Raw genomic sequence first — 12,785 nt, 5'->3', positions numbered from 1 at the left:
TCCAGCCTAAGAATTCTATCTAATTTGATGATTTTATTTCAAATAATACAAAACTCACAGCTGAAAAATAATGATTATAATCTAACTGCCACCCCTTCTAGGAAAAGTGTATATTAAGCTTTTCTGTTTTCCTTTACAAAGTTTTCCTACATGCCACAATGACAATTTTCCCCTTTTCCTTTTTACTAGAACACAGGTGCTAAAAATTTTAGTGGGGTAAATTTAGTTGATATGTGGAACAATTTTTTTGAATGCCTAGAATTTCTCTACTTTTGCTAAACAATACTCCCTTAAATTATTATTGTGTAATACCATGGTTCTATGGAAGAAAAGTCACAAATTTAACCTTCTTTCTAAAAATCTTCCATGACTAGTTTTCTAAGGGTAAAGTTTGATTAAAATTAGTAAAGATACCTCTGAAAACTTGAAATTATTTGTAAGAAAAAAATGGCTACAAGAGCTTTAAAATGATGAAGTGAAGCTATTTAGTGTCTTTACAAGCATAAGAAACTAGCAACAAAGCTTATTACTAGTCAAATTTTAATATTATTTTCTCTTTACCAATCAACTACAAATGTCACTAACTATTCCCACTTAACAACCATCAACAACCAAAAAAATTAAACTGAAGAAAAGCTACTGGCATAGAATTGTTTACTGTTTTCCTAGAACAATAGAAGAGAAGGAAGAATTGATTTTACCTTCTCTTCTTTGAGTCCATCGGTCAGTGGGAGCACTCCATCACCAAACCATTCCCTCTTCAGAAAGAGTATATCAAGACCTAAATGGGAAAAAAACAGGGTAAACACAAAAAGAGTTAAGAATACTTTGCTATTTTATTCCTCAGACTTGAAAACGGAGGGGGGAGGGCTGCCCACTAACAAGTGTACATTCACTGGGCAATAAATACACAGCACAACTATTTAAACTATTTCACATCCTGCCTGCCAAAGTCAAATATCTAGACTGAGCCTGCCCACCAAGCTTATAAAAATGCCTGTTGACCTGCCAAATGTAATGTCAAGGAAGAAACGACTACTACAGTTAAACTGTACTGCTCCAGGCAACTGATTTTTTGTTTGTTTTGTATTATGCAGAAGGTGGTTTAATCCAAAAATCAATGTGTTAAGTTCAAAAATTACATATATATTAAGGTTACTTTTAAAATATTTCTGGAAAATATGAAGACTTAAATATCAACTGAGGAAGATTTGCTAAAATCGCCTCAGTAATGTATTAGATTCAAATAATTTTATGTATTTCAGTAATGAACAAAAAGTTACATTATTAAAAAAGGAAGTTTTTCATTTATTGGAACTAGCAGTATTTTCCCCAAATCAACCTCAATTCAAAACTAATAATATGCCTCATCTAGAGGGCTAGAAGTTGCTTGAATTTTAAAATAGTTGTTTTAAAATCCACCATTTAGTGGGAAAGAGCCACATCAAAATCACTATACAAGGGCTGTAGTTGTGGCTGGGTGGTAGAACACTTGCCTAGCATGTGTGAGGCACTGGGTTTGATTCTCAGCACCGCATATAAATAAATGAACAAAATAAATGTCCATCAATATCTAAAAAAATTTTTTAAATCACTGTACAAATACATGACCCACCTGTTTAGAAACTAAGTGTTGAATAAATATTAAGACATTGAAAAATAAAGAAGCAGAAGAAATGCTGAAAGCATTTCAATTCAGATATTTACATTTTTAAGGTTACCAAAGCTCATGAAAATAACAGCAATAAAGCCTTTTAATATGTGGACCACAAAAATACTGTGCACAAATTTGTGATTTTTTTTTTCCTGGAAAAGGATATGGTTCACAGTGCACTGGAATCAGCCCATACTGGCAGGGGTAATCTAAGGTCCATCTGTTTACTCCAGGTTGCCTGTGAATTCTTACTGTTTTCCATCTGTATATTTAAGGAAATTACTTTCTACCTACTGCTTATTTTAGAAAGATTTTGAATCATTCAAAGTTGGATAAAGGGTACTGTGTAAACAGGAAGTAAATCAGAATAAATTTAATAAATGTTATTGATTTAAAAAATACAAGCATTAAGTGCTACTGCATTTTCTGCATAAGTAACTAGCTTTAATAAAATCTACATTTCGTGGTGTACAGTGAAATTTTGAAGCCAGATCTAATCTGTGCTTATCTGTTGCAGATCAAGCAGTTCTATACCTTTGGCTAAATTCCAGCAGTACCCTACGGAAGCCAGAGAACTCCTTTGGGAGGATGCGGAAGTACATAAGCACATCATACTTCTCACAATAGATTCGCTGCATGGAAAATACCTCAAGAATATTGAGAATTTTTTGGTAAAGTGAATAAAATCATCAATATTTATCCTTAGTGTCAGAGTTTTGAATAGTTTTTCTATTCTTTTTGTTTTTGTTATTTTGGGAGATGCTTACTAGGAATTTTAACCCAGGGGCAATTTTATGCTAAGCTATATCCCTAACCCTTTTTATTTTTTATTTTGAGACAGAGTCTCACTGAGTTGCTTAGACTAGCCTTGAACTTGTGATCCTCCAGTCTGAGCCTCCCAAACTGCTGGGATTACAGGTGAGCACAACTGCACACAGTCAGAATTTTCTTTAAAAAAACAATTACATCTTTATTTATCACCACCCCCCTGTTTCCCTAAACCCAAATTGAATTAAAACTCCATAAAATGCTTTGCAAAGTTTTTGTTGTTGTGTTTTACTTATTGTATAGGGTAGACAGAATAATGGTCCCCAAAGATGTCCAGGCCCTGAGACTATTAGGTGACATGGTACTAATCAGCTGACCTTAAGAAAGGGAGATTATTCTGGTCATCCAGGTGGACCCAAGGTAATCACAAAGAGTTCTTCAAAGTGGAAGAGGGAAGCTGGGTACAGATGTGCCAGCACCATGGTACACTCCTGTAATTCCATTTGATAGGTTAAGGCAGAAGGATGGCAAGTTCAAGGCTAGCCTGGACAACTTAGGGTCACCCTGTCTCAAAACAAAAAAAGGACTAGGGATGTAGCTCAGTGATAAGAGCGTCCCTGGGTTCAGTCCCTGGGTTCAATCCCCAGTACTGGGGAAAAAAGAAAAAGAAAGAAATAATATTGGAATATCACAGTTAAATATGAAAAGCTTGTTATAAAGTTTTACTCACATGTGTAAATTTATCAAGACATTCTTTCTCAATTATGCATTCATACAGAAAAGGGAAGTAAACCTAAATTTTTTCTTTTTCTAGTATTTTTAGAATTCCCTCTCCAAGATATCTATAAGATTTTTAATAGCACTTAAGCTTCCTTAATTGCTTTATATTGCTGTATTTTTTAAAGTTTTATAAAATTGTTTAATCATAGGGCTTCCTCTAAACTTTAAGCTCCTTACCCTACATTCTTTGAGGGGAAAGATCTCTGTACTACTGCTTTTCTTCTATTAATAATAATTTTCTTCCATAGACCTGTTTTAGATTAAGCAGCTCTCATAAGGAAGCTGTGTGATGCTATATAAGCATCACTTACTTGGAGTCAGAATACATGGGCTTCTCTTGCCTTTTTACCTCTCCATAGATCAATGGTATGTCCAAAAAGTAAGCAAACTAGACTCCAGCATTCCTTGTAGCTATTAAGTTCTATGAGCCAAAGAACAAAGCTTGATCCACTTTAAAGTATACCACCCTATACTTTAAATTACTATTTCTTCCACAGTAAAATGCAAAGTAATTAAACTCTCAGATGCTCTTTAAAAATAAGAGCAAATAGTTCTTAATGATCTAACTCCATTTTTGGACTCCACTGGATACACATCCTCCTGCTACATATAACAGAAAAAGGAGCTGGTATGTGCTGAGGCTATCATTTAATACCATAATCTGGGAATGCCCTAAAAATTAATCTGGTATAAATGTGCTAATTACTGAAGAAAGAAGAGCTACAAATCACCTACAGTTCCACAATACCTTAGCCAGAAATCCAAAATCTAAAAGCTTTTAAAACTAGATTTTTTTCCATAATTCTTTTGGTGAAATAATCTAATCTGACCTGAACCCTCTGACAGCAAAATCTGACCTGAACAAATGTGAGGTAGTCTAGCCTTTATATCTCTCTATCTTGCTGCATAAATATTAACATGACAATAATGTAATAATATTATAGATCCTACACAAAGTATTATATAACATATGGTTTATACGCCTTATTCTTAAGAGAAAAAGAAATATAAATTCCAAAACACATCTTGCCCCAAAGGTTTTGAACAAGAAACTTGAATCTTGTATTCTAAAACAACTACCATTTTTGGTACATGTCTCCCAACTTTTAACTATTTTTATATTTCCTTCAGTTTATGTATTTTGGGGGGGAGTGGGTGGCAGGAGGGGGTCTCACTATGTTGTTCAGGCTGGCCTCTAACTCCCGGCCTCAAGTGATCTCCCTGCCTCAGCCTCCACAGTAGCTGGGATTATAAACACAGAGATCCAGTTCTTTCTTGTACTTTTAACATTAACTTCACCTTGAAGAGTACAGGAGGAAGTTGTACTGCTTCCACCAAGATATTCTATTGATGTTTTGATGACTTAATGGCAATGATTTACATTTCTTTGTTTTTTAATTTTTTTTAGTTGTATATGGACCCAATACCTTTATTTTAGTTATTTTTATGTGGTGCTGAGGATAGAACCCAGGACCTCACACATGCTCTACCACTGAGCTACAACCCCAGCCCTATGATTAACATTTCTTTGAAAACATTTAAGTCAATTTTATACTGAACATATTCACTTACAGCACACAAATTAATTTTGCAAGGAATATCCTACCTATAAATACTCCCTTGGCTCATGTTCTCATTGGAATGAGGAGATCTGGGCTCTTTCATTTCATACAAGTCTGCTAACTTGGTGGAGATGAAAGAGATGAATAAATGACATAAAGGAAGAGGTATCAAGTTTGGGCTCCAGGTTCTAACTTGAACAGCTATATGTTAATGGTTCTTTTTTTGTTTGTTTGTTTGTTTTTTGAGTACTGGGAGTTGAACCTATGGCCTCTCATACAAGCTAGGCAAACACTCTACCACTCAGCCACATCCCCTAATCCTTTTAAAATTGTATTTTGAGCAGGGTCTCACTAAATCACCCAGGCTGGCCTGAAACTTGAAATCTTCCTGCCTCGGCCTACTGAGTAGCTAGTATTACAGGTATGTACCACTGCCCCAAGCTTAGTGGTTCTATTTACTGAAATGGGAAAGGCTGAGAGAGACAAGATCCTCAAGTGAAATACAAGACTCTGGTAAAATTTTTGTTGTTTTTGTTAAGTTCAAGTTGCCTGTGAGAAAGTACATGTGAAGGGTGGGGATATAGCTCAGTTGGTAGAGTGTTTGCCTTATATGCACAAGGCCCTGGGTTCAATCCCCAGCACCACCATCAAAAAAAAAAAAAAAAAGCAAAGAAAGTACTTGTCAAATTAGCAGTTTAATATAAGAACATGGAGTTCAGAAGAAAGACATATGGGAAGACATATGAATAATATCTGAAATCAGCACAATAGGCACCGAGTGTGGGTAAAGAAAAAGGAAAGGCACAGGATCAAGCTGTACAGAGCTCCTACACATTCAGCTTGACCAGAATGGGGACCCAACAAAGATGACTGAAGTCAGAAGTGGTCCGAAAGGAAGGAGAAACATGACCATGCTGTGGGCACATGAAAGCAAAGCAGAGGAGGAGGCCAATTAGGTCAAGGCAGCAGGGTTCATATGATGAGATCTTAAAAAGTGTCCACTGCATCTGCCAAAACAGGTATCACTGCTGAGCTTGGTCACAATTTCAGTGGTCTGTTTGGGGAGTAAAAACCACACTGTAAAAAAAGTGAATTTAAACGGAAAACGAAGACCCAAAATAAAGAAAAAAGATGATCAGTACAGACAAAGGCAGGATTATGGATTCTAGAGGAGGATGTCCCATATGATGCTGCTTGTAGGTGATTAGGACTTTACAATATGTGTGTTGTATATTCTATTCTCACTCCTGGCTTCATTCTTTCTGTTTCTTTATTTTACCTTATATTTATACACTTTTGTAAGCTGCCTTAAACTTGGAGGGAACAGGGCAGGATATAGATAAAATGTTTGTGGTAGCGGAATGCATTAGTAGACTATTATCTCAAGTGCAAAAAAGAAAAAATTGTATAGGAATTTCCTGTATTTATCTCTAGTAAACTTTAAAAGGATAAAGTCCTTTTTCCTTAATAACTTAGTGACAGATAAATCTGTGGATCATAGTGAAAACTTCAAGTGCTTAAATTTCAACATCAAAATTGCATGTATTTTTTTATTATTATATTCCAGGTACTTTGCTAGTCTAAAATTTCCATGGACACAGGGTGCAAATCCCAGCTGCTTAGCATGTTTCTAATATAGAAAAGGTACTTAATATCTGTAGACAGACAACATACATGTGTAAATAAATGAATTTCTGCCTCAAAGAATTTCCATACTACAATAGCCCCCACCCTTATACACAGGAGATAAGTTCTAAGTCCCTTACAGATGCCTGGGACAGTACCAAGCCCTATTATGTTTTTTCTTACATGCATTATCATGCAGTATCAGAGTTAAATTATCCGTCCATGTTTTATATCCTGGTATCTCCTTTGTACCACCATTCTTACACTTTGGGGGACATTATTAGTAAAATAAATTACATGAACACAAAATAACAGCAACAATAATAACAATACCAGCTACTTAGGAGGCTCAGACAAGAAGATCAAAAGTTTGAAGCCAGCCAGAGCAACCTAGCAAGACCCTGTCTCAAAAACAAAAGGAAAAGATCTGGGGCCATGACTCAGTGCTTGTCTAGCAATGTATAAAGGCCCTGGTTTCAATCTCCAGCACCACACACACAAAAACAAAATTTCAAGTACCCATTAACATTTTCTTCTTAAAGTTTTAGTTGGTCATATTTTATTATAATGTAGTAAGCTAGAATTTATCTTGTGAATACAGCAAATAATAATTTAAGAGTATCTGGAATGTACACAGGGTAAATGCTTAATAAATGTTTGTCTCAGTCAATATATTTACATCTGAAAGAACTCAAACATCTGACTTACAAATAACCTATATAATAACAACTGCTACTTTTTGGACATCCTGCCCTGAAACCTTCACCAAGCACTACAGAAGGTTAAGGAAGATCACCTAGCACTGAAGCCTTGAAAAATCAACCACCATGGAAGGTCAAAGCCACTTAAAATCCCAGCGTTCTCAACAGTAAGTGATGCATAGGGAGCACTGCCTAACTCTACTTCAGGAGCTGACTAGCCTTTAAATTTTCACCCAGATGAAGAACTCAGTAAATTAATGTATTGAATAAATTCAGTAGGCTGATCTAGAAAGCTACTTATTTACAACTTTGTTACCAATAGGATAATGCACTTACTAAGTCATTCATTCATGAAAAATTACTAAAGGTAAGGCAGGAACAGTGGTGCACACCTATAATCCCAACTACTAGGGAGGCTAACACAGGAAGATCGGAAGTTTTAGGCCAGCCTGGGAAACTTAGCAAGACCCTGTCTCAAAATAAAAATATTAAAAGGGCTGGGGAAGTAGTTCAGTAGAGCACTTGCAAGACCTGGGTATGATCTCTAGTATTGCCAACAACAACAAAACTCCTGAAGCCAAGACACTAAACCTTATTCATCGGTACAGTACGCTGGTACCCACAGTAACCACTTCATACAAGCTGGCTACATTTAAGTGAATACTTGAGTGGGAGACACTGCCCTTAATCTTGAGTTCTATTCTACAGTCTTCCAAATGCTATAGATTTCTAGAGCCTATAATAAAAGTCAACATCAGATATAAAAGTAAAATATCTTTCATAATAGAAATTCTTGTTCACAATTTGATAATGGTATTTCCTAACCATGGAGACACTTTTATCTCATACCACTTTGCAAATGTTACACAACCCAAGGAAGAATAATATCTTTCTCCCTTTCCCTTTAGTACAGGGAGACAGCTTTTGGTGTGATCAGGGATGTGAAGATTTCTCAGTGTTTATTTATTTATTTATTTTTGGTGGGGGGATACCAGGGATTGAACTCAGGGGCACTCAACCTCTGAACCACACCCCCAGCCCTTTTTTTAAAATTTTATTTAGACACAGGGTCTCACTGAGTTACTTAGCACCTTTCTTTTGCTGAGGCTGGCTTTGCATTCACAATCCTCCTGCCTCAGCCTCCTGAGCCACTAGGATTACAGGTGCTCCACGACGCCCAGCCTCACAGTGTACTTTTTGATGCCTTGCTAATTTTATACCGAAACCTAATAAATCTGCACTCTTCTGATTATGGGAATCCTCTAAAAGGAAAGAGTATGTAAATGCAGCATGATAAATACCCAGTCATGCTCATTTAGCTTCTTTTATAACAACTACTGCATATTTTTAAAATGAATTTTTCAGAATTACTACAATTCCCATGAAACATTCTGTAATAATGCCATATAATAAGAAGCATAAATTGTTGCAGTACTTGGGAATTTGAAATTCAATTGCTAGAATTATCATACCCATGAGAATAATTAATGCAAACCCAACTAAACCCAAACTTCACAAAACTGTTAACGATCACATGAAATCCGTGGTAATTTCATATCTGAGTTAATCTATATCCAAATTCCTTTTATAGTGCTATGATTCAACTTACTCCTCTATACTTTGAGAATTCAAGACCAGTATATGCCTGTATTTCCCAGAATCTCTAGCAGTTTAATTCCCCTGCAGCTCTTTAAAAGGGATCAATCCTCATTTCCTTAAAAAAAAAAAAAAAAAAAAGTGTTTCCCAGGACACAAAGTCAAACTGCAAAGTAAAACTTGACCAAAGAATTGGTCTGTCTCCTGTCTTCAAAACAGTACAGCTTCACATAGTGGAGATGCACTGGTACATTCCTTCCCTGTGGCAGGGAAAGAAGTTATTTTTCATTCTACTACTTTGAGGTTACAAAGTAAAATAAAGAAAGCATGTTGGAAAGTACCCTGATTAAAAAAGAAATTTTAAAGTATGAGTTTCACAAACCATCTTCGCCATACATAAAACTGTAAAAATAAAAAACAAATCACATATTCATTACCCAGTTTTAACAGATTCATGAACATATTTCCAAATTTGCTTCAGCTTTCTTTAAAAAACAGAAGAAAAAGTTATATTGAGAGCTGAAGGAGCTCTACTCAGTAAAAATAGATCTCATTCCCACACAGATGCTTATACTTTTATGTACTTTAGATAAATACATAATACATACATGATATATATTTATCAATAAACAATAGATGTGACTGGATGGCTTTAAAATACATCTTACTTTATATATCCTTTGGCAACTTGATTCTTTTCAGTTAACATTATGTACTTGAGGTGTATCTATACTGGTAAGTGAAGATATAGTTCATTTTCACTAGGAAATAAGTATTTAATTGCATGCATAAACCAGTTTTCCCACAACATACAGTTGGATTATTATTATTATTCTGTATTATATTGCTACTTTAAATCTTTGTTAGATGTTTGTTTGGGAAACTCCCCCAAGTTCAGTTAAGAAATTGGTTCAACAAAAATTTAGGCTGTCAGAGAAAAGAACCCTGAAATAAATTACAACCCACCCAGATGCCACCTTCCAAATAAGAACCATGTGATGACTAAGAAGAAAAATACTTAAATAATATGTGATAATTAAGGGAAACATAAGTTGATCAATTTATGGAATTAATTAGACAAAAGCTAATCTCTCTAGGCATACTTCATTGGCAGCAAAATGAACCTCTACCAAACAGCCCCAATCTTTTTTTCCTAAGAGCTGAGAAAACTACATATTCTTTAAATTTAAAAGAAATATAGATAGGCAGGCATGGTGTTACACACCTGTAATCTTAGAATCTGGGGAGGTTGAGGCAGGAGGATTGCCACTTCAAGGCCAGCCTCAGCAACTGAGCAAGCCCTGTCTGAAAATAAAAGATAAAAAAGAACTGGGTATGTAGCTCAGTGGTAAAGCTCCCCTAGCTTCAACCCCCAGTACCAAAACAAACACACACACTATACAATATCCCAAAAAAGTATTCAGTACTTGACTAATTTAAATAGTTTTGCTCTACCCTAATTGGATCAATTAGTTCATCTGCATACAGGCAAACACCAAGACATAAGCTAAAGACACCACCATCACATATCTAGAGAAACAGGAAATACAGATAGGAAAATTAGTACAATACTAAAAAAGAATCAAATCATAGTATATTGCTACTTTATTTGTGATTACCAAGCAGTTTCTTAAGGACCCACACCTTACAAATGTACTACTTTCTTATTAGTGATAACTGTATTATTTGGTTATCAATGGATAAGGGTTAAAAGAAAAAAAATCTGCTAAAAAAAGGAAATTCTATTAAGAAAACCCGTATCTCTAATATAGCTTGACTATGTGGTAGATTTAATACTGTAAAGTTATTTTGAAAAGCTAAATGATTTGGAAGTCACTAAAATCATCCTATCATTCCTCAAAGTGACTGAAAAAGGTATTCAACTTTCTACTACATCAAAGCAAGCCTTCTTAAACACAGTCTCAAAAATCACCATTCCATTCTGCTTCGTAGTTTTTCACTCATACCTTACTAGTCTCATACTAATAATCATAGAAGATTGTTACAATCCTGTGACATTTCTTTAGAAATACTGTTAGAAGGAACTCCAACAGTTACTGCTTAAACCCATGTTTTTTTATGAAAAGTAGATTGATAGTATTCTTTCCACCTAATCACACGAAAACTAAAATCAGGACTCAGTAAAGTTCTTAATATGACCTTTGCTTCTTTAACAGTCAAAATGCTCAAAGTAAGGGTTTCAAATGATAGTCTAAACTGTGAAAAACAAATCTGGTAAGAAAGGATGCAGTTCATACTTTGTATATCAGTTTAAGAAATGAGCAGTCTGAGAAATGGTACTCAAATTTTTTCCCAAGAATTATGATTTGGTACTTTATTTTCTGGACCATTACCTATTCAAATCTTAACATCACAAAGTGGTTTTAAATTTTTTCTTGATATAACTATGAGCCTTCAATATGCCTAACTAGTCGCTGTTTAGGAGGTAATAAATTTAAGGTAGGTATAGACGGCATCTTTTACACATTAAAATGCCTTATTTAATATCAAAGTAACTAGAGACCAACCTGAAAGCATATTCTCTAAATATAAGTATCACAAAATTATCTGGAAAATTCTTTTGATTTAAAAACATGAATAATAATTGTTCTACTAAAATATATCTTTCTCACCACTCAGGAAAAAATCCATATAGTTTGGATCATGATGAAGTGAAGAAACAATTATAAGAAGAGTTAATATATACTGAATATTTACCATGAACCAGGCACTGTAATAAACAGATACATGAACCATTACATATAAAAGTTACTAATGTTAGGAAAGTAATTTTATCCTCGATTTAGTGATAAGGAAACCAATGTGAAGAGGTTTCAGTAACTTGCTCAAAGAAAGATGTAAGCATGCCAAAGCCACTATGCTACATTATTAAGATTAAAATAGTGCAATCTACTACAAAATAAAATTTTCACGGCTTTAAATTCTGTGAATAGCCAGGAACGGCGGCACAGGATGGTAATTTCAGCTATTCAAGAGGTTGAGGCAGAAGAACTGCAAGTTTGAGGCCAGCTTAGGCAACTTGGCAAGAGCCTATCTCAAAATAGAATTTTAAAAAGGGATGGGGTAGTAGCTCAGTGGTAGAACGCTCGCTTGGCATGCGTGAGGACTTGGGTTCAATCTCCAGCAAAGACAAAAAAAAAAATCTGTTTTAAGTTCTAACCTAAAGATCAACTGGTCACTCCGAGTCACATACGTATACAATAGAAAAAAACGTGTGACTAATTGCTTTGCCAAATATTGTACCTGCTCAGATAAACATACGTCACACAATGTTATTTCTTATAGCACTTTAAAGAACATTTACAGTCACCAACAAATAAAGGCAACAGAGTAAGGATCTTCATTTGGATACAACAGTTATTTCCTTCACCTTCCTAAACCAAAAAGGAAATGCCGTACCGGAATACACCACTTCAACTTCTAATACTTCTTAACTTAACCTCTCTTCTAATGGATCACTTGACTCACTAAGAAGACTTGACTAAACTCCTAATTACTAATATCAAAGTCATTTTCTTCTTTCCGCAATCGCCTTTTCAAAACACCAAAGCCCTCGGTTTACTCTTCACCACGATTTGCACCGTAGGGCAAATCGGCCTGGGACCCGCACCAGGGTTCATGGCCAGGGACCCGGGTTTATCTCCTTAGCATCTAGTGTGGGCAGTCAATAAATCCTCAAGAATGAATGGCTGGAAAGCAGCGTGGGTGGAGGCGGGAAGAGAGGGCAAGAAGGAATTTCACGCCACTGAGACCACTGCAGGGGAGGCCAGACTGGGGAGGGTGGGATACGGGCGAGAGGGACAACCTGGGGCCCCGGGCAGCGTCCGGAGCTCCTCGACAGGCAGGCGCCGTCTGTAGACACTGGGTGGGAAGACCCGGGCGCCGAATCCGCAGGCCCCCGCAGTGCACTCCAGGGCCTCGGCCGGAGTCTCCGCCTCGCTCCCGGACCCCAGCCATCCGCACCCAGGAGGTCCCGACCGATAGATCAGTCCTCGGAAGCCAAGGGCCACCCCGGGACCCGCGCTGGCTCACCTGACGCTCCACCGGCAGCACAGCGATCAGCATCCGGCGCCATCC

At 36.2% G+C, this 12,785-nt stretch overlaps 1 protein-coding gene and 1 non-coding gene across 7 annotated transcripts in view; one reads left to right on the top strand and one right to left on the bottom strand.

Moving 5' to 3' along the window:
* The window catches only part of Als2 (alsin Rho guanine nucleotide exchange factor ALS2), a 73,611-nt gene extending 60,826 nt beyond the window's left edge, over positions 1-12,785 (bottom strand). For all 6 annotated transcript variants that reach the window (XM_076865671.2, XM_076865674.2, XM_076865675.2 and 3 more), the window contains exons 1-3: positions 12,741-12,785; positions 9,913-9,992; positions 702-781 (exon numbers count right to left, since the gene is read on the bottom strand). In XM_076865671.2, coding sequence (XP_076721786.2) covers positions 702-721 — 20 coding nt within the window. In that variant the 5' untranslated portion in view covers positions 722-781; positions 9,913-9,992; positions 12,741-12,785. The remainder of the gene's footprint in view (positions 1-701; positions 782-9,912; positions 9,993-12,740) is intronic.
* Trnai-uau (transfer RNA isoleucine (anticodon UAU)) lies at positions 5,336-5,411 on the top strand. Its single transcript has one exon. It is a non-coding gene; the product is annotated as a tRNA-Ile (tRNA).

The sequence above is a fragment of the Callospermophilus lateralis genome, chromosome 9 (assembly GCF_048772815.1).
Source record: "Callospermophilus lateralis isolate mCalLat2 chromosome 9, mCalLat2.hap1, whole genome shotgun sequence".
NCBI lineage: Eukaryota > Metazoa > Chordata > Mammalia > Rodentia > Sciuridae > Callospermophilus > Callospermophilus lateralis.
The sequence above is the reverse complement of the archived record's forward strand: the minus strand, read 5'-3'. Positions and strand labels throughout refer to the sequence as shown.